This window comes from Rhipicephalus microplus, chromosome X (assembly GCF_043290135.1).
Source record: "Rhipicephalus microplus isolate Deutch F79 chromosome X, USDA_Rmic, whole genome shotgun sequence".
Classification (NCBI taxonomy): Eukaryota; Metazoa; Arthropoda; class Arachnida; order Ixodida; family Ixodidae; genus Rhipicephalus; species Rhipicephalus microplus.
In genome coordinates this window covers 178,687,708-178,710,905 of record NC_134710.1, presented here as the reverse complement: position 1 = coordinate 178,710,905, position 23,198 = coordinate 178,687,708, and the positions used below count along the sequence as shown (strand labels likewise).

At 46.6% G+C, this 23,198-nt stretch overlaps 1 protein-coding gene across 1 annotated transcript in view; it reads left to right on the top strand.

Moving 5' to 3' along the window:
- Nucleotides 1-23,198, top strand: part of LOC119177230 (uncharacterized) — a 116,750-nt gene that overhangs the window by 28,748 nt on the left and 64,804 nt on the right. Inside the window, exons 3-4 of the mRNA XM_037428654.2 lie at nucleotides 2,661-2,925; nucleotides 5,313-5,447. Coding sequence (XP_037284551.2) covers nucleotides 2,661-2,925; nucleotides 5,313-5,447 — 400 coding nt within the window. The remainder of the gene's footprint in view (nucleotides 1-2,660; nucleotides 2,926-5,312; nucleotides 5,448-23,198) is intronic.

Genomic DNA, 23,198 nt, shown 5'->3' with positions numbered 1-23,198 from the left:
GATGGCTACTGGCGTCTTCATTCCTGTGGCCGGGTATTTTGACACATCGAAACCTAAGCCTCTCCCTATTCATTTGTCCTCAAATTAACAGTTTGATGGAGACAGTAAGCTCAGCTGCTGTGAATGATAAAACTGGATATAAAGTGACTATGATCAAACGATGGCTTCACAGGAGCATGTCGTGTCGATGCGGCACTTGGGAAGCTTTCATTGACTCTCAAGCTTCAGACAAGACGCACAAAACGTCACTGACGTTCAGACATGCTGTTTTTCTTAATCGCTGTCATCTCAACTTGACCGAGTGATTGAGAGATTACACTATACATATAGAATGTTTCTTCCGAATATCGCACCCTGTCCCTAGTTTAACGTGGCAGTTTGCTCACGTGAGACTGAACACACCACGCAGGCGTTCTTAGAAAGCAGTTAGATCATGTGCTGACAGCATACGATTTTCATCTTACTCATGCACACGCACGAAGAATCCCTTCATGCACATGCAGGGAGTAAAAACAAAATGGCAATAAGAGGTGTCCCTGATGCAAAAAAAAAAAGTGCCGTCGGTGACTTCACAAATAGAGGTTTTAAATTTCGATGTTTTCAGTCCATCATATTTGCAGCCAGCGCCGTTTTTCTAGGTACTGAAATTGCCTTCACTTCCGTGTTATTTTAGGGCCTTACGCATATGGCGATGGGCCATTTTATCACGCAAAGTTTTGTGAACGGAAACATTTAAGTGTGTCCAAAGTAATTTTCGAGACCCGGAAATAAGCTTTCTTTCTCTAAGCATCATCCCTTGCTGAGCTAAAAAATAAAACCATAACTAAAACAAGTGGGTATCGCGTGCCTTCTTCTTTCCCTCGAACGCGCAAGTTTCGAGGAAAAGCCCCTTTCATGGCTAAGCTTTCTTAACACATAAGCGTAGGGACGTCGTCGCTGTATGCGCCAGACAGCTCTTGCGGTATCGCAAAAGTTCCGCGAAATTCGACGGATTTTACATGCGCCAGTCCAGTACATCGTTAAACATGGTCGCTAATCGAGTATCACTGAACACAAAAAAAATTGTGCATACGGTTTTCTCCTCCGAATAAGCGGACTTTACTCATTATGTTAATCTTTCATCTTTTTTTAATTTTTTTCCGTACAACTTTCAAAATTTCAGGCGTTTTGATAAACGTACCTTCTTTATTAATACTTGCTGATTGTTCGAAATTTACGCTCCTAAAATCCGACATAATTATAGGACACCGTAAAGCAGCAATCCATTTTTTTATTATTTGAGGTTGTTTAACGTGCACCTATATATCTAAGAACACAGGCCTCTAGAATTTCACCAACATCGAAGTGCGGCCGCTGCAGCCCGCAAATTAGTGACCTTCAGGTAATACTGAGACCGTCCGCAACGTAAGCATTCGAGCACCAGACACTAGACCACCGAGGCGGGACGCACGTTTTAAAGTTCATTTTGGAACGCAGCTTTGAAGCGTGCTTTTTTGCGTTGAGCGGTGTCACCGTCGCCATCGTTGGCGTAACCAGTAGACATAAAAAAAGTTACCGATAGGCATAACGAAAATTAAACGAGAAAACAATTTCCAGGATCGAATGGGTTTTCCTACCCAGCCCCTCTGTGTAACAGTCCGATATTCTACCCCAAGAGCCACGATATTGCTCTTAATTAATTTTCAAAAAGATCCTATACAGGTGTCACCCGGGGACGGAAATCACCCTAATCTATGTAATATAGCCTGCAGATGAGTAAAATAAAGAACAGTCATCACACAATGCTGATTGTGCAATTAGTGTGCAGCTTCATACTCTCCATTCACTGCAAAGTGCTCACACATAATTCGTCATCATCATCAGCCACATGCAACATCTACAAAGTATACGTGATACTTAACAAATGGGAAGCGGATATATAGCGTATTCGCAGGAAGATGAATAATGGCATTGCGGGTACTGTCCTACTTCACAAAAAGTTTGAGTAATCGCGTAGTCGATACTTTGCGGACAGCGAAAACTTCAAACACAGTTGGCCTTTCTATAACATGAATCTTCTCTAAGAATTCGCAGTAGGCAGAATAATAATCTTCGATCCAGTTTTTTGTTTTTGTTTTAAGTTTTCCGAGTGACATTATGCAACAAAATTATCAAAAGTCTGTTTTCTTGGCTCTATTATGTCTGTTTCTTTCATGTTGCTCCTTGCAGTGAAATGAAATTGCTCACTAAAAAACATTCTCAGCGACAACCGAGGTAGGTGGCATAACTATTGTGCAGTACGGTGGAAAAGTTTCCTACATTGGCGCCTCAGTGGCTATATTAAGCCACTTATTATCGGCCCCATACGCATTCCATAGCCCACACAATTCTGTCTTTTTCTGAATGTTGGCCATAAACATCGGCGAACCTTTCGCTAATTCATGCCGCTGTCATTGTTAAGTGTCTCTGAATGTGAATGCTTGATATGTGAAGTTTAACGTCACAAAATCGCTATATGAATACGAGAGACACCATAGTGGAGGACTCCGGAAATTTTGACCATCTGGGGTTAACGTGCAGCCAAATCTGAGCACACGGGTGTACAGCATTTCCACTTCCATCGAAAATTCTAAATGTAAAGTCTAACGTTTATCATCCACGACTGGTTGCCATCTGTGCAGGGGATACGAGCAGAACAAGGAGAACGAGAACAAGCCGAAAGACAACCCGCACCCAAAGACCGAAACGCAAGCCGCCGCAGCCGCGGTTCCAGTTTGGACAGCACCGACCGGAAGCTCATTCTTTCCGAAGATCTCTCCGACCGGAAGTAGCGCCTTTTCGAAGGGCCTGCTGACCAGTACGAGCGCTCTTCCGAGGACCGGCCCGACGCTGAAGGGGCCGCTAAGTGACCTGGGGAACATCCCGAGGCCTTTCGTGCCCTTTCAGGTGACATTTCATTAGTGTTACGGCGACGCTGGGAGGCCTAATCACATGTTTGCCTCTTCATGCCAAATTATGACTACCATTCCGTCATTCTTAGTTTATTTCACAGATAGGCACATATATATGACCATGTGTGATAGCAGGCACCCAAGTATCAATGAATAGTTTCAGCCAGGTCCCTCTGTTGTCAGAAAAGTAAATACTTTCCCTCACCATCACCCCTTTCTATACTGTCATTTCTCTTTTCCTCAAAGTAGTGTTCCCAAGAATAGACGTTTCTCACAAACAAGCATGCTCACGATTTCTTTTTCTCCGAATCCTCGTTTACACTTTTCGCGCTACCTCTTCTGTGGACAGAAAATTTAACCTAAACTGGGATATATATCGTCGTATCGCAATGCGGCACAGCTGAAGCTCTCGAGCACGAAAAAGAGAGAATGGTATGTCTGTGTGTGCTTGTTGTTCAAGTATAAACACCATTTAAATTGTCGTTCATTTAGAACGTTGTACTACCCTGCTCTCTGAAAGATATTGCTTCATTGTTCCATTGAACAAATAATTACACGCAATATTACAAAGTTTTCTTGCGAGTGATCGACATTCCCAAAATAAGTATGACCTTGAGGAAGTCATTGCAACGCAAAATAAACGTACACAAAATGAGAAATAGTACCGATAACTGAACTGTCTCCCGTTTCGTGTTTGCTTCATTTTGCGCTACGATGACTTCCCGAATGTTCATGCAAACTAGATTAAGAAAAAATTATATTCAATAAGGTGTCCATTTTAAATTGTTTCTCGTTTCCCATAGCCTTCTTAAGCATTCAGCTTTTAAGACACACTTATCTTACATCAGTGATTTTCACTCCTAAATAAAAGTATTGGTCTCTACTGATCTTTATAAACCATTTAAAATTTATTTTGCCCCTTTCAATGTACCTATTGTGAGAGACGTAATAAAAGATTATTACAACTACGTTGACTTAACTTTGGTTAGCGGAACAAGCGCCTACAAATTGGAGAAGTTTTTCAATAATGCATCAGATCTAATTACATTCAGATAATCTAGTGCAAGCCACGCTCATATCTCGTAAACGTATCCTTGCAGGTTTGCCTTCATTTCAACAAAGGCATCGGTACGTTATGTAGAGAAATGTTGAATCTTAAGAAGCACGCATGTGGCAGAAATATTGCCTTTTTGGTCAGAACCTTTGTTCGTTAGCAGTCCGCAAGCTCGATCAATTTGTAATAATGAGCCCTCTCCGACTATTGCTTAAAGTGTAAGAGAATGTGGCACGCTAGAAAATTAGAGCTGATCGAAACTCATTATGCTGACTCCCATATGGAAGGTAATGAAGCGCTACAGGTACGAGTTGCAGAAAAAAAAATCAGTGGTGTGCAAAATCCAGGTGAAGGGTGGCCGAAAAATCTCACATCCCCTTGAGTTACCTCAAACGAGTAAATAAATTCTCGGCAAACAACACCTGTGGCTTATACGTACATAAGTAAGGACCGACATTTTCATTCACTTGCACGTGATGACGCACAGACTGAGTTGAGCAATGTTTCGCCATCAGGTAACTACTAATTATTGAACAGAGAAAAAGGCTACATGCATTTTTAACGCATATGGCGTTCGCGACACTTAATAAAAATACCTCACTCAACAAGTGATTAATTTATTCTTTCGAAATTTCTCATTCTCATTTGCTATCTCCTCACATCATGAATAAGGCTTTCGAAAGCGTTTTGAAAAGCCTAAAAACGTCCAGTGGTTCCGTAAACGAACAGCCAGCTTCGATCACCAAACTAGAGAGGCTTCAAAAGGGAGAGAGGCTTCAATGGGCCGCAAATATTACACTAAATGTATGGCCAAAGATGCGGCGGTCAGGATTAGCCAACTGAGTCTCCACTGGCAGGGGCCAATTGGGTCTCTCAAAACTTTTTAATAAATTTGAAATAACTAATCAGCTGCATGTCATGCATACAGCGACATTATTTTGCTGCGAGAAATATCAACAAAATTCACACGAAATACTTACAAAATCTACACGAAAAAGGAGAACAAGTGAAATATGCCGGCTACCGGTAAAACAGTGCATTTATACATGACTTACGGTTACATTTAAATTGCAGTTTATAGAACGTTGTTACGAATTTTCTCGCGAAAGCACAAGACTTTTACGAAGCTTCGTTGGTGATTTCATACCGCAGCATCACTGAAGACAAGTGACATCTGTTTTCACAACCTTGCGTCAATGTTGGAGAATGTTGTTTTGTTAGAGGGTTTTATTTTGATTGGCGTTCTTTTTTCACTGTTAACTACAATGTCGCAACATGCGTATGTTAGCCATTTAAAATTTGTACTTTTCTGTGGGCGCAAAATGCAGGACAAGAGTCCCGACACCATGCGCGAGGTGAAGAGTTCGGTGGAGCATATCAAGGATCCCCTCACGGGCATCACCAAGGAAGTCCGCACTACCATCGAGAAGGAGTCCCAGGAGACGCCTTCATCGCTCTATCGGGTAAATTCTTCTTCATGTTAGTTCTTGCCCAAGTGCAACGAGCTTTCATCCCAATGAAGAACAGTTGACAGAAGCAGGCACGCTGAAAAGCACCACATTATCGTTTTGTACGGTATTTTAGACCGATGAAACACACTTGCCTTCTTACCATGACCAACATTTGACTAAACTAAGCGCATAAGTCTATAGCAAAGCGATGTAATCATAAAGTAAAAGTACTTGTTTATGAGAGCTCACACCTTTGCTATTTTGGTGCAAACTGGTGTGACCTAAAGCGGTCATATTGGTGTCGTGCTAACGTGGATATACTTGTTCCAGCATGGTGCAAGTACAAACAGTTATATTTGCCAACCTGTAATAACAAAGGTGGTATTCGCGCATGCCGAAAAACAATATCGGGACAGTTTGCTAAGGTATGCTAGACCCGTTCTGTTTACATCGAGTTGAGACATGTACACCCAACTTTGTTATTTTAGCTCGTCTCGTATACGAACCAGGCCCGCAACCGTCACATTAGACAGTCGATAAGATAAGGATACATTGTACGCGGTCCATTAGATGCTGGCAAGGACACGAATGTTGTACCGAAGTTGCTAAATTTGCTTACATAAGCCAGGCCACGTGATAGCCGCACGTTGCGTAAAAAGCAACGTATAAACAAAAAGACTGAAAAAATATGTGCATACAAACATACAAACCAAGATATTACGGGCCCTGCCAGACGTTCATGCTCTGCGAGCTCAGTCGACTTATCGAGGGCACAGCAAAAGTCGGCGGTTGCTGGCACTCGAGCTACCCATAGTGAAAGTGTTCTAGAAAACATGCTGGAGCCTTGTATTCAGTTCTCGCGAAAGTGAAAGCTTTTACGTGCGGATGAAAGTTGTTATTTAGTAGACCCCTCTTGGAAGCTTTCAGAGTTGTGGTCTCTGTGAATAAAAAAGAAGATTTCTAAACCGCACTTGATGGTTAAACACGGTCACAACAATACTGTATCTTTAGAACACATTGAAAACACCAGACTGAGTTTTTTCAGCACACGACTTTTTTTTTCAGGTCTAAACTTAAAAAAAAGGTTTCTCTTACAAGATGCGAATGAACCTAACATACTTCATTCCCAACCTGATGGTTTAGATGGTCATGCAGGTTTTCCACTTTATCTTGACATAGGCAATGCTACCGACAAGAATAGAGGAAGCAGAGAGGCACAAGAGAGGGCTCACCACAAAAACTTCCAGTTGTCTACCCTACACGTGACATTAGGAAATAATAATGGAAAATGAGAAAGGGAAGTTTCACAACGCTGAGGTTTATGTGTGGCCTGCGTCATCCTTGAATGAACTCCAATGGCTCCTCTCTCCACGGCGCCATCACACACCCAAGAAAACACACAGGCACACAGTAAATGTCTAACTTCACTGATTACCAGAAGGGATTTAATTCGGTCAAGACAACAGCAGTCATGCAGGCACTGCGCACTGAGGGAATCGGCGAAGCCTATTTAACACTGAAAGATATTGCCACTATTGATGAACGAGCCACTGTGGCTCATACACGTTTTGGGCGACAAAGAGGAAGAGAACATTTTCGTTGCTCGGGTTCAGGTGAACTCCTGGCTGCAGGTCTTGTTTTTTGCTTGCGACATTACTGGTGGAGGTGCTGGGTACGTGTACTTCGGCTGTGTCGGCCATCGTGGAGACAGCTACATCTCCCAAAACAAGACCTGCAGCCAGGAGTTCACCTGAACCCGAGCAACGAAAATGTTCTCTTCGTCTTCGTCGCCCGAAACGGGTATGAGCCACGGCGGCTTGTTCATCAATGGTGTCATCAGTGGTGACATGTCGCGACTGTCAGTGACGTAAGATTCCACCTTTACGACCAGCGGGACTACTGCAACCAATAGGCCCACCAAAGGCGCCCTTTCATCAGAGTTGAGTGGACTTGCTGGGGTCATTCCCCACGTCTTCGTCTAAAAACCGGTGGATTGTGGTCGCTACCGACTACTTAACACGCTACTGTGAAACCATGGCGCTTCCAAAAACAACCGCAGCAGATGTCGCCCAATTTTTCGTGAACAGCGTCGTCTTACGTCACGGTGCTCCAGCTGTCGTCATAACTGATCGTGGGACAGCTTTCACCGCAGAGATGCTGCAGGAAGTCTTGCGATTAAGTGGCACGGAACATCGTAAAACAACGGCTTACCACCCGCAAGCAAACGGGCTGACTGAACGACTCAATAAGACAATTGCAGACATGCTGTCAATGCACGTGGACATCGATCACAAGAACTGGGACGCCATACTTGCCTACGTAACTTTTGCGTATAACACTGCTGCTCAAGAAAGTACCGGTTTCACACCTTTTCGCTTAGTCCACGGTCGCGAGGTCACGACGATGCTTGACGCCATGCTCCTGCCCGACAACTTAGGAATATACCGCACCGATGCCACCAAATTCGCGCAGTGTGCAGAAGAGGCCCGTCAAATTGCTCGTCACCGTATTCAACCAAACCGCAGACGCGTGCCGCTACAATCTTCGTCACCGTGAAGTTATTTTCAAGCCCGGTGATGAAGTCTTGGTGTGGACCCCTATCTGACAACTTGGCCGTTCAGAAAAGCTTCTTCGCCGCTACTTCGGCCCTTACAAGGTCGTACGACGTCTCAGCGACGTCACATACGAGGTTCTCCCAGAAGGCACTTCGAGACGTTCCCGTTTCACGCCGTGAACTGAAGTCATTCAAGTTTCACGGCTCAAACCATACTTTTCGAGCTGTGAATCGCCAGTGAGTGACTTACTTTATTCATCTCTCCCTTACATTCTTTCCTATTTTTCTTATTTCTCATTTAACTCTTGGCTCCACAACCAACTATGTTATTCCGCCTTATGCCATTCATTTTGCTTGCATGGTAATTTTCCTCTCATTTTCCTTTTTTTTGCATTCATGTACAGCATCGAGACGATGCTTCTTGGGAGAGGGAGTAATGCCACCATATATGAACGAGCCGCTGTGGCTCATACCCGTTTTGGGTGACGAAGAGGCAGAGAACATTTTCGTTGCTCGGGTTCAGGTGAACTCCTGGCTGCAGGTCTTGTTTTTGCTCGCGACAATATATACAGCTGATCAACAGCCACCATAGTCTTCCATAAAGAAAGTGATACAATCCCAATAAAGAATGATGTATGACAGAGAGACAGAATGTCTCTAATACCATTCAGCTCGTGTTTACTGGAGGTTATCAGGGCCCTAAATTAAGAGAATTAGGAATAAGATTACTGAAATGCCCAAGTGGTCAGATTTGGGTGCACGTTAAAGAACCCCAGGTGGTCGAAATTTCCAAATCTTTCTACTACGGCGTCTCTCATAATCATATTGTGGTTTTGGGACGTTAAACCCCACATATCAATAAATAAACCATGATTGCTGAAATGAACATGGAAAGCAAAAAAGTAGGTCTAAAAATTAATATACATAAAACTGAAATATTGTTCAACAGTCTCGAAAGAGAACAGCGCTTTCCGACAGGCGGCGAGACACTGGAAGTTGTAAAAGAAAACGCCTACTCAGGACAAGAAGTAACCGTGGAGCTGAACCATGAGGTCGAAATTACTAGAAAAATAAGGATGGGATGGAGCACATTTGGCATTCTCAAATCAATAATGGTAGTCTACCACTATCGTTCAAGAAAAAAGTACACAACTGCTGCATCTTAACGGTTTTTCCTGGTTTCTGCATCTACTGCACCTACGGAGCAGAAACCTGGAGGCTTGCAAAGAGGGTTCGGCTTCAATTAAGGACGACGGAGTGAGCAGTGGAAAGGAAAGTTATGGGTGTGACTTCAAGAGACGGGAAATGAGCAAAGTCGGTCAGTGAGCAAATATGGGTTAAGGATATCAGAGTTGAAAACAAGAATAAATGGACATGGGCCTAGCACGAAGCGCTAGGCTGAATAAAAGCTGGTCATTAAAGGTCTAGCTCTGACTGTATTCCAACCGAATTGAAATGCGTCAGAGGGGGACAGAAAATTCGATTGGCAGTTGAGATTAGGAAGTTTACAGGTATAATGTGGCAGCAGAAAACGCAAGACTGGGTTGACTGGTGGCACGTGGGAGAGGTCTTTGCCCTGCAGTCAGTTTAATTAGGCTGATGATGATGAAATGTCTAGTAGATGTCTCCACTCGGATATTTGAAACACCTTTAGTATTTACTAAAGCGATTAAGAAAAGCTTCGAAGTTAAAACCAGCAATATGTCCCATGAAAGTCCTTTCTGGGCTCTCTGATAGATACTGTTAGGACACTGTTCAGACATCACGTATTGTCAGGAGACACGATGTCTGACTTAAGACTTATCATTAGTGCTCCACATTCACCACCTTCGCTATTAGTGGCACTTTCTAACACTTTATGGATTACACACACACAATTTCCCAAAGGAGCTGATGGGGAGGCCTCGCAGCTCAATTAGTGGAGCATTGAACACGTAAATCGTAGGTTTTGCGTTCGGATTCCACAGACAGAAAGGACGCATTTTCCGTTGACTTTGTTCATTTCAATTTGACGTAATGACTACTATCCTACAGTTAGGGACTAAAATTAATAATTTCTATGCTTTTATTGGCTCAGTTATGTATTTTAATATTTCGTTGCTCCCAGGACGGAGGAATTCTTCTCCGTGGGTATTATCTAGAGTAGCTACGTGCAGGGTAGCAAACCAGCCACTGATATGGTTAAGCTCTCTGCCTTCATTTTTTGCTGAGGTTAGTATGTCAGTGCTAACATTTATTTCTTACATATAACATGGTGGCCCACGTATGTTCCAAATGACGTAGAACTGGTTCGCAGCCTCAGACTTTAGCACATTTGTGGAAATTATTGGGCGTTTAAAAATAGCATGTGATTTGAGTTTTGTTTGGTTCTTCCACTCGCCTTGCTCAATGCGCGACATTTTCTGCTACCGCCAAGGAAGCTGAAGACAAGAACTTTCACCTGCTGGTACCTTGAGGAAAGGACTGCTCCGACATTATCTGAATAAAGACGTTTATTCCTTTCTCTTTTGCTATTTCCTGTCACTGCATCCGGGGTTTTATTCCCCATCTCTCCTTTAAACACTATTACAGTCCAATCGGAATGCAGGAACAACTCTCTCTTCTACTACCGGTCGGCTGCCGATTAAAGTGCCAGGCCCGGATTCCCCCTCGCCACCTCCTAGCAGAACGACCGCCTCTCGCCCACTCGTTGTTTTGCCGCCACCGCTCAGCTCCCTTTCACCTCGGTTCCCGAAATGTTCGGCCTCAGGCATTGACGGGTCATAGGGAAGCACCTCCGAGTAAGTAATTGCAATATTGGGCTGACTAGCCATCAACACAATTGGCTCGTGCGTCATTGCTGCCGTTGTCACTGTCTCTGCTTGTCAGCGCAAAGGCGCAAGTGCACCTTCCGTTCCTGTAGTTTGGCTCGGCCACTGTGTAGCCACTGTCTCCTGTAAAGCACCGTAATTGAATCGTTCGGGAGACGTGAGTCTTTGCGCCCTTTGTGACCAGCAGACAGTCGTCGCTCCTTCATCCGTTGACACCGTAGGTAACAATATCATGGTATTCGTCGAACGTACGATGTTTCACCGCAACACCTCACCTCCAACTGTCCTTTACTGTATCTATGACATGCGAACAAACACAACTGCATATTCGCACATGTTCACCTGCTTGACACGTGAGTCACCACTGTCACTCGTACCCCGTCGACTCTGTCGCACGCACCCGCTGACAAAGTATTCACCCTCTTAATTCGCTGTCACCGTTAGGAGTCACCATCGTCTGCGTCACCGTTAGGAGTCACCAACCGCGGCATTGTGTCAGCATTAGCGTTTAGACACCTCTTTTTCTGTTCGATTTCCAAGTTATACTTCTATAGCGCCAACGCCCAGCGTGTTGGCCTCGCGCTCTGTGAAGTCAGAAATTTGAGTGGGTCATGATTGGTAACCACCTTCATTTTAGCTCCAAACAACCAAGCGTCCCATCCAACTTTCTCAGTGCCGAAACGACGGCATAAGCTTCCTTTTTCTATTGTGGCCTATCGGGTCTGAGCCAGGCTAAGCTTCTTGCTCAGAAAAGCAATACGGTGCTCTTTGCCCTCCAGATCCTTCTGTTCCAGGAATGCACCAACAGCGTTCTCGGACACATCTGTGGCGAGGATGAATTCTTGCCTCTGATCTTGGGGCCTCCAACGCCGACGCCTGCATTAGACACTTTATCACTTCGTCAAAACCTTCCTGCGCCCCTGTATTCCAAGGTAATCTCTGCAGAATATGTCGGCCAGTAAGGTTGGTCAGTGGCATTACGACTTTGGAGGACTCGGGCACGTAGTCCCTATAATATCTGGCTAGCCCTAAGATACCACGAAGTTATCCCTTTGTTCTGAGAGCTGAGAGCTCCTTTATTACCCGAACCCTCTTTGGATTCGCCCCATGCCTGCCTCATCCTACAATATGCCCCAATAATTTTACTTCTTGCTGTGCAAAACGACATTTTCTTACGTCGAGCGCCAACCCTGCCTTCGTCAGAGACGCAAGCACCTTGTTCAAATGTTCCAGGTACTCGTTACAGGTCTCAGAGAATATTGCTACATTGTCAATGTAAGTACAAACATAATGTATATGTGGAGCCAGTACACTGTTGATTACCGTTTTTTATGTGCTGGCAGCATTCTTTAATCCAAACGGCATCACTTTTCAAGCGTACTGGCCTGAGGGAGTGGCAAAAGCAGTACAAACCTCCGCGTGCTCGTCGAGAGGTGTCTACCAGTAAGTAACGTCTTAACATGTCTGGCAGAGTTATGTACTTGTCCTTCGCCACCTGGTATAACAGATCTGTCGCCACGCTCATAGTAAATGCGCCTGTTTATGTTATTTTGTTCAGACTACTCGCAACAGATGCAAATGTCACCTACCTTTCAAGAGCATACCAGTGGATACGTGTTTGAACTTTCAACCGGGTATATAAATCCCCACTGTAGAAGCTCATTTACCGGCCTCTCTACTTCGTGCAACCGCGTAACCGGCACCCTGTAGACAGGTATGCCCGTCTTGGTTACTCTACCACTTTGATTTGTATTTTGTGTATTCCCACTTTGCAGGTGCTGGGTTTGTTTGCAAATACCCTTGCATGCATCGTCATTAAGTCTCCCAGCTGTTCTCTTTGTATAGGCTCTAGATGTGCTATTTCATCAGGCTACAGTGTCCTCTGCGCATCTAGCCCGCATGATGGGACCGGAACCTCTCCAAATTCCTGATCGCCCTTGAATGTCACTCCTACTGTAGTAACTCGGGTGTGGTATGTGCGAAGCTTCTTAGCGTGAACGGTTCTGCGTGAACCGTCATCTAGCTCAACTAAATAACTCTGCGGCCGCAGTTTTCTGACCACAGTAATCGGTCCCTTGCATTTTGCCACTAGCTACCCCTCTTCTTCCTTTTCGAGCCATAATACTTGGTCCTCCAGGACAAACTGTTTGTCTGTGACCATCTCAAGTTTTAGCATTGTTATGAACTCGCTATGCACTAGGCAGTGCTCTCTCGCCCCCTTGCTGGCCTTCCTTCCAGAGACACTGACACGTCCTTCATGCAGACGGGAGGCCTCCGTCAGATACGCTGGACGCGTCTCTCAGAGAAGCTGCGCGCGTCCAACAGCGGGCGGTTCCCTCCTCCTCGAGCGTCTCGGTGCCTTAAAAAGGCCAGCGCATCTTGCGTCGAAGGCTTCCTCGTCCACGTTCTCTACATACGTTGTAAATATAATCACTTTATTTCCTTCTGGCTGCCTTTTGCCTTGCCACTGCCTAGATGCTCCCTTCCTGGCGTTGGCCCTCGCGACACGCTACCAAAGAGACCGTTGGGGCCTTTTTCTTCGTAACAGCATCCTACGTACTCCTTCTGACTGACTTCATTCTGCCGGGCGACTCCTTTCTTAGCTTCTTCCAAACTACTTCAGAGCTTCGCAAGATATTCCGTTGCTAGCATACCCAGTGATTCCGGGACTGCCCAGTCTCCTGGACAAGTCCTTTTGAGAATTGATAGAAGCCCGTTCGGCACACGTCCGAACTTGAGCTAGTACGGTGACCGCCCTGTAGTCGTGTGGGGAACCTCGCGATATGCCCATAAAACGAAATCATCATATTCCACTCGCGTCCGTGTTAATTATGTGAGACAGCATTCTTTTGAACGTGCCGTTCCAGCGTTCCACTAAGCCGTTGCTTTGAGGGTGATCAGGCGTGGAAATCCTTGGTGTTGCCCCAGTTTTTTCAACATCTTCTGTGTCAACCTTGACGTGAAGTTGGGGCCCCTATCTGAGGAAATTGTCTCTGGCACCCCATGTTGAAAAAATATCTGTAGTAGCGCGTCACATGCAGCCTTTGCCGTTAGTGAACGGAGGCATACTAGGTCTGGCCATTTGGTATGCAAGTCTATGACACAAAGAGCATAACGGTGACCTCTAGTGAAAAGGGGTACCATGGGACTGATGCAGTTCATGTTTATGAAACGGCACACTGGGGCTGGTCAAGGGCGTTATCGGAACCCTATCTATATGCCTCATCGGAGATTTCACCTGGCATCCATAGCACAATCTACAGTACTCCTTTACATCTCACGACATCTGTGGCCAGTAAAAATGAGTTTTTCACCCGTTACAGCGTTTTTTGCTCTTTTACATGATCTGCCCATGATAAATTGTCAGCCATTTTCAGCCCTTCCTCGCGCCTGTGCGATGGTAGCACTAGCTGTTGGCAAATGTGACCCACGAGGTGTTCTTTATGATATTACAACTCGTTCTGAACAAGCATACCATGCGTTCCTGCCTTTGCCTTCGTCCAAGTGTCTCGCAAAGCCGGGTCTGCTTCCTGAGCCTCCAGAAACTGCTGTTTACTTTTAACCGGCTCTGAACTATTGCTGTTGCTTTCCGCGGTTATGACGCCTGCAATCGCCCGTTACTCCTCACATGTCTCATCCGGCAGATCAACTACGGCTTCTGTCTCCTAGACTGCTGAATACTCCTCTGACACCATGTCACGTTTAACCCTTTCCTCGAGAAGTTATGCGTAATTTTCAGGCGTGATCAGCGCTTCCGTGCCATCTAGCAGCTTATCTGTGATTGCACAGAACACGGCAGACTGCACCGCCTCGGACATCACGTAAGGACTTCCTTCAGTAGCTGTAAGCGGCACGTAAGCCAACGCATCAGTCACCTGTCCTGAACGCTCCCATCAACTTTACCTGCGAACCCGTACCATTGTACTAAGGTGCCACTGCCTTCCTAAACACGCTCACTTCGGCTCCTGAGTCTGCCAAGGCGTTTAATGGCCACCTTGAGCTCTTAAGGGTTACCGTTTCCAGTGATGGTTGTCTCTGTTCTTTAAGCTACCACATCTTGTCTGTCATTTCTATTCTCGACCCGGATGCGAAGGCCGTCACTCTCACGACCATTGGACCGTTTCTTTGTCGTCCTGCTGGCTCGGTGCCTTTACTTGCACCTAAACCCTTATTTAGGCAATTCCTGGCGATTTGGCCGGTTCCCTTTCATTCAAAACATCGTTTTTCCACATTCCATCCATGGGTGATTCTACAGGTGTTTTATCTTTTTTTGCCACTCCTCGATATTCACCTTCTTTTCTGCTGCCTTGCACTTGCCGCTCTCCTCGGAGCTCTCCGTGAGTCTAGCTACACCACTGGGTAACGAAAAGACTTCACGTGATTACAAACAACATGCGCTCTTGCTTCCGGGCTCAAACACTTTTTCAAGCGATCCGCGACCACTAGCTACATGAGTTCCATGATCTACCTACGTTTAAACTCTGGACATAATAGTAGAAATAATTCTCAAGGCGCACGGCAAACTGGTTCCAGGATTGCTTTTATCAATTTTTTGACCTACAAATAGCCTTTTGTACTGCACCACCGAAAGCCCCAGACCACCCAAAATACTTGACCTAACGTAAGCTTTTCGCTCGTCTGCAGTCAGCCTGCACAGCAGCCCATGTGCCCTTTCGCTCAACTGTGGCAAAACTAGCCCAGACCACCATTCGCTCGGAACTTCATACGACTCGAGCCTTGCCTCAATATCCTCGAACCACATCGGCGCAAGTGCCTCTTGGTTCGGCATTGGTGCCAGTACACCCTTAGACAAGCTTACGATATTAAGTCGCCTGTCTTCCTCCAACCTTCTGTGAAGCAATGGGTTGTCATCGCCGTCGTTGGATCTGCCTTATCATGGGCTCGTAGCCGCTGTGTTTCCAGCATCAAACGCTGCTTCTCCGTGTCCACCTCAGCAATTTTGTGCTGAAGCTGGTGCAGCGCTAGCTGCTGTTCCGAAGCGTATTCTGGCGTGTTGCTACCATGACCCCCCATGACGTTGTCAGTGACACCCAACACTTGCAAGTTTCCCGCCCCTTTGTCATGCTTTGTCATCGCCAGCGCTTTACAGAAAATCAAGAGGTACCCACCTGAATAGCCTTGTGGTGTGCTCTTCCTCCTCGGAATCCAGTGGAATATTATTGCTTTGTTGATCTCGCAACTTGGTAGTCACTTGAGGTGGTTGTCGTCAGTCTCGGATGATGTCACTCCCCGCTGTTCTCCTCAGTTCAGTTATGCAGATCCTGTCGGCTGCGCCAGTTAGGTTGCATTTGGTTCTTCCACTCGCCTCACTCATTGCGCGACATTTGCTGCTGCCACCAAGGAAGCCGAAGACAACTATAATCTGCTGGAACCTTCAGGAAAGGACCACTCCGACATAATCTGTGTAAAAACATTTATTCCTTTGTCTTTTATCTCTTCACTGTCACTGCACCCCTGATTTCATTCCCTGTACCTCCATTCAAACATTCTTACAGTCCAATCAAAATGCAGGAACAACTCCTTTCTTTACTCCCGGTCGGCTGCCGTTTAAAGTGCCAGGCCCGAATTCTTCCTCGCCACCTCCTCGAAGAATGACTGCCTCTCGCCCACTCGTTGGTTTGCCGCCACCGCTAAGCTCCCTTTCACCTCGGTTCCCGACATCTTCGACCTCAGGCGCTGACAGTTCGTAGGGAAGCACCTCCGAGTACGTAATTACAATGGTGGGCTGACTAGCCATCCACACAATTGACCCGTGCGTCATCGCTGCCGTTGCCACTGTCTCTGGTTGTCAGTGCAAAGGTGCAAGTGCACCTTCAGTCCCTGTATCTTGGCTGGGCTACTGTGTAGCCACTGTCTCCTGTAAAGCACCATAATTTAACACCTCGGGAGACGTGAGTCTTCGCGTTCTTTGTGACCAGCAGACAGTCGTCGTTGCTTCATCTGTTGACACCGTAGGTAAAAATGTTATGGTATTCGTCGAAGGTACGATGTTTCACCACAACACCTCACCTCCAACTGTGCTTTACTGCATTTATGACAAGCGAACAAACACAACTGCATAATCGCACATGTTCACCTGCTTGACACGTGAGTCACCGCTGTCACTCGTACCCCGTCGACTCTGTCGCGTGCACCCGCTCACAAAGCATTCACCCTCTTAATTCGCTGTCGCTTGTATGCGTCACCGTTAGGAGTCACCAACCACGGCATTGCGTGAACATTAGCGTTTATTCACCTCTTCTGGTGTTCGATTTCCAGGTTATACTTCTGCAAACTTTAGGTTATTTACGCAAACTAGTCCTATAGTTACAAGATGCACCTAGAAAACATTAAGCAAACGTATCCAGAGGAGAACTTACAGTGTCTAAGAACCTAAGTCAGCTGCGGAACAACGTTCTCAAAGAATACTGCCGCAATTTTTAGTTATCATGTCTCGTTCTAAACGTCGGCTTCGGTGGCTGTATTTTCGGTGGAGGCACGTTAAATTTGGGTGCATGTTAAAGAACCACAGGTGGTCGAAATTTGCAGAGTCCTCCACTACGACGTCTTTCATAATCATATGGTCGTTTTGGGATGTAAAACCCCACATATCAATCAAGACATTAATCAACCATTCAATCAACCATTCTAAACGTTTTTTGTCCCAATCACTACTGTTTATTTGTGAAGTGGAACGCTGTCAGCTCCCGACAAACGGCATCCAGTTTAATCACATGCCTGCAGCTGTGTTCGTTCAATATGCTGTAGGAATTCAAACACTATTTGAGTTCATTCACAAGACACGACATTACGATGTACTTATCAGTATGAATGTTTAAGCCTTATGATAAACCAACCATCAAAATAAACCAGAAAACTTGCGGCTGCATTGTGATTGTGTCAGTAGTCAGTCAGCTTATTAATTGAACTTTACCACGGTCTGATTGTTTTAACTTCTTTGCTTCATGCAATACGGGTGCTTTTTAAAGACGATAGTCCTTCTTGGGGACCTTCGACGAAAAAATTTAGGTCTGTCTGTCTGTCTGTAAATTTGTCTGTTTGTCCGCCCTAACGATACCTCAAACGGCACCAAACGGCCAACCCCATCCGCAGCGCCCACCAGTATTGCTCACGGTTTAGCGTTCATAGTTGTGCGATTGTCAATTAAAAAACAATTATTGTGCATATCTGAGGCGCCACAAGAACGCTTCGATGTTTTCTATGCCTGCCTTTATGCTAGAAAAGGCACACACAAAAAACACTTAGGAGTGTAGCGTTTAATCGCGCTACGCTGACAGTGCGACACGATGCTCAAAAAGGTGTTTCCAACGCTCTGCTACGACGTCACGGTGGTGGCATCTGCCCGTCGCTTTGCGTACTACACCTTATCACCTCCGAGACTGGCACGCATCTTTCTCCGCGCACTGCACGCCTTCGTTTTCGAAGATAACTGCCAGATGGCACTTGTGTCTAACGTGCCTAGATGCGCTCGTTCGCCTCCGCCACACGCTCGAGGCACTCTAACGCAGCGCCTGCAGAATACCATTCACTGATTTTCTTGCGCAGAACATCAAATAAACGTTTTGTTTATTCTCTCCAGACGCAAGACTATCGTCTTTCGACGACATTCACAGCGTAACATGTAGCTTCGGGCCAATTTTTTTGCCCAATACAAACTTTTCATACGAATCTCTGATGATAAGGCTCATGTCGTTTTCGCACACGAACTCCACATCAAGGCGCAAATACTTTTCCTCAGCTAAGTTATGTTGACACGTTTAATAAACAAAAGCTTATTCATTAGCTATTCTCATTATTGACTTCAGGGCAGCTGCTCATACTAGAAAGTTGGGGGGCATCGTCCTTCATCACATACTCCCTTTTTAATTAAAGAACTTGCACGTAGTTCGCAAAATTCATAAATTAATTATAAAAGCAATATCAAGTCTGCCGCGTTGACGTTGCAGTTAAGGTGTTCGGCTGCCTAATAGTTGCGTGCGGGTTCGATCTCGGCCGTGGCGCTCGCATTTCGTTGGAGGCGAAATGCTATAAGCTCCGTGTTGTGCGATATCAGCACACTTAAAACAACACCAGATGGTCAAAATTCCCGCAGCCCCCCACTACCGCGTCACTCGTAATCATATTGTGGTTTTGGGACGTGAAAGCCCAGGTATTATATTAAGGGCAATGTCAAGTTGAGCGACACGTGCTCCTCGTGTGGACACGCAGTGACATTCGCACACATGCTCTTTGAGTGTGGAAATTCTCATCTCGACTCTGCCTCAAACAAGTGAGAGAGGTGCCTCAGAAGCTCACTTCTTGCCGACCAGCAGGCCCTAGAAAAGGTCGCCAGGTATTTCCTGACATTCCCTACGTGAGAGACGAAAATAATGTCTCCCACAGGACGAAAATAATGTTGTTGTTGTTGTTGTTGTTGTTGTTGTTGTTGTTGTTGTTGTTGTTGTTGTTGTTGTTGTTGTTGTTGTTGTTGTTGTTGTTGTTGTTGTTGTTTCATTCAATTCGCGCCCAGTGCGCATGAAGCGTGACCATTCCCTTAAATCGGACTGAAACTACCCGTGACAGGAAAATGAAAATTTTTAAGTGACGGTGAGTCGCAGCCTTATCTTTTCGTGAAAAATGACAAGTTTTCTCACTTGTGCCAGTGGATCGTCGTACCTTTGCGTTTTTTTACTTGTTGCTTATCTGTTCATTTCGATCAGGCTAGATAACCACAATATCAGAATTTTCCTTCTCTGTGCGTGGCCTCCGAGATTACCGCTGGTGCGCAATCTTGGAGGTCGCTCTGTGAAGCATAAAACTCGGGGCCAGCCTCTCAGCGGTGCTTCTTAAGAAAGGAAAAGTAGTTTTTTGCTGCTTCCCGCAGTTTAAAAAAAAAAACAGGCAAACCTCGAAAATCGCAGCTCGTATAGATTATGCTGTCTGCTAGAGTATATCAGAATGCTTGCCGATTTCCAAGACCAAATCTTCTTTCACCACGCCTTGATTTAAACATTTCATTCGTTCCCTGTCACGGGTAGTTCCAATCTGACGTTAACAGAGAGGCCACGTTTTCTGCGCATCCGGCGCGGACCACCTTTCATTCATTGGTCGGTGAGCTAGTTCGCAGGTCGGCTCACCCGGACTCACTCAGACTCGGATCCAGCAGTGAGTCTGAGCCTGAGTGAGTCTGGGTAAGTAATAATTTGCTGAGTTGTGTGTGTGTGTGTGTGTGTGTGTGTGTGTGTGCGTGTGCGTGTGCGTGTGTGTGTGTGTGTGTGTGTGTGTGTGTGTGTGTGTGTGTGTGTGTGTGTGTGTGTGTGTGTGTGTGTGTGTGTGTGTGTGTGGCATGAAATGATAAGCGCCGAGCACCGTACCTTTGAAAAATTGGAGGACCCTTATGCTTCGCCTTTAAGACTTGAACGCGATAGCGGAATCCGGCCCCTAGTGAACCCTTCAACCGCTAAGTGCATACTTAATAATATTGCTACATGCATGTATACTGATATTCTAGGGGGCGACGCGCGTGTGTGCCTGACGAGGAAGACGAAGGGTTGTCTCCGCTCGATCGCTGGTGAACCGGGCACCCCATTACCGCTGGTTTGGAATATATCTAATCCCCAGCCTCGTCGTTACGGCGTCTCTTCTTTTCCGTTACATATTTGGTGGAGGTGGAACGTTCCCCGTCTTCACCACGAAGCTTCGCAGTGGCCGCACCATTCAGTCTCCGGCCATGGCTACCAATGACAACAGCCTGTCAGCGTCTCCATCTGTAGCTCAAGCCACTACATACCTGACGATGCCCACCCCCCGTGATCCAGGTACATTCTCCGCACAACCTGGGCTCGACGTCGACTACTGGCTCCGTATGTACGAGCGTGTTAGCCACACACACCGATGGGACCCTACCATGATGCTCGCCAACGTAATATTTTACTTGGACGGCACCCCACGGCTCTGGTTCGACGCCCATGAGACCGAGCTCACCAGCTGGGATACCTTCAAGGAGCGACTACGCGACATCTTTGGGGACCCGTCCGGTCGCCAAATGGAAGCGCGAAAAGAACTCGCCACTCGTGTGCAGTCGTCAAATGGGTCGTATGTCTCGTACATACAGGATGTGCTCGCGTTGTGCCGAAAAGTCGACGAGCAAATGACAGAGAGTGACAAGGTGGGCCACATACTTAAGGGCATCGCGGACGACGCCTTCAATTTGCTCGTCTACAATAACGTCACGACCGTAAATACGACTATCAAGGAATGCCATCGCTTCGAAATGGCCAAAAGCCGCCGTGTTCTGCCTCAATTTACGCGGCTACCAAACACGGCTGTTACATCCACTTGCACCGATCTCGGTGCCGCACCACCCATGCAGGACAACGTGACACGAATAGTTCGACGGGAGCTTGAGGCGTCAAGTCTGGCACCATTTCCTCCTCATCCGCTCGATCATGGCGCCGCACAAACGCCTCCGCCGGTCTCCGTTATTCAAGCCGTCGTGAGGCAGGAAATTGCAAAGCTTGGTTTTCCTGTGGCCTGCTCTGTGTCCCGACCCGTCTCCAGACCAATGACAACAAATGCACCACGCCATGACTTACATTTTATTCCGCGATCCCGCAATCCGGCGGAATGGAGAACTGCAGACGACAAGCCGATCTGCTTCCGCTGCCACCGAGTTGGCCATATCTCCCGCTACTGCCACAGCACTTGGACGCCCTCAAACTGGAGTCAATTTTCCTCTAATCAATCATACGAGGACTCCCGTCGGTATTCGCCCAGTCGTGTGTACCTTTCTTCCGACATCCCCAACAGCCGCTCCACTGCTCGTTCGCCGCCACCTCAACGTCGCCGTTCCCCATCGCCCCAACCACGCCGCTATCCGTCGGCGGTCAAATATGGATCCTCTCGGATGGAAAACTAGACCATGCAGCTCCGGGAGGTAGTGCTGCATCAATTGCGACTGATCCAAATCCTCCATTGACGCTCCCCACTGATACGAACTTGATTGAGGTGTATGTGGACGGTATTTCCTTGACGGCGTTAGTCGATACCGGAGCTCAAGTGTCTATAATGAGTGCTCATCTGTGTCGCCTGCTCAAAAAAGTTCTCACGCCTGCAGCAACTAAAGCCCTCCGTGTCGCTGATGGTGGAACTGTGGCCATCACTGGAATGTGTACCGCTCGTGTTAGTATTGCCGGCCGCCATGTTCCCGTTTTATTTACGGTGCTTGAAAATTGCCCCCACGACCTAATCTTCGGCATGGACTTCCTATCGACGCATTCTGCCCTCATCGATTGTGCCGCCGGTACTCTCTGCCTAGAACTTCCTCTTCTCCAGGATTCTGACCCTGAACTCCCGAACAGCTTGTGCACCACTGACTTCTTCCGGATACCGCCTAAAGCTCTCACATTCATTGAATTGGCAACACCCTCTCCCGTGCTTGACGGTGATTATATCGTGACGCCGATTACTGATGTTCTCCTGGCGCGTGACATTACTGTACCACACTCTGTCGTAAGCATGGCCTCTAACCGAACATATTTACCTGTTATCAATTTCGGTTTCATAAAACAAGTGCTACCCCAAGGAATTTCGGTCGCCACACTAAGGCCCTTAATTGACGACCACGTCACCTGTTTTACGGCAGACGTATGTCCCGAGCACCCACATCACTCGCAAGATGTCACGTGCCTCGATGCGACCTTACGCTCCATGATCGCCCCGGACCTCAAACCTGAGAAGTCAACCGCGCTATGCCGCCTTCTGGCTTCATACCGCGACATATTCGACGTCGACCACCGTCCACTCGGCCAGACTTCACTCGTCAAGCACCGCATTAACACAGGTGATTCTCATCCCATTCATCGGCGACCATACCGGGTGTCTGCCACCGAGCGTAAAATCATTCAACAAGAAGTCACCAAGATGTTAGCCAAAGGAATTATTGAACCCTCTTCGAGCCCATGGGCGTCCCCCGTTGTGCTCGTTAAAAAGAAAGATGGCACGTGGCGCTTCTGCGTGGATTAATGTCCTCTGAATAGAATCACGAAAAAGGACGTTTACCCTTTACCCCGCATCGATGACGCTCTCGATTGTCTCCACGGCGCCCGATACTTTTCCACAATAGACCTACGTTCCGGCTACTGGCAGATTGCTGTCGACGAAAAAGACCTAGAGAAGACTGCATTTGTAACTCCAGACGGCCTATATCAGTTCAAGGTTATGCCATTTGGGCTATGCAACGCCCCAGCCACGTTTGAGCGCATGATGGACTCTCTGCTACAAGGGTTCAAATGGTCAACACGTCTTTGTTATCTTGACGATGTCGTTGTATATTCCCCAACATTTGAGACCCACCTTCAGCGTTTGTCAGCTATTCTCGACATATTCCGCACTCCAGGC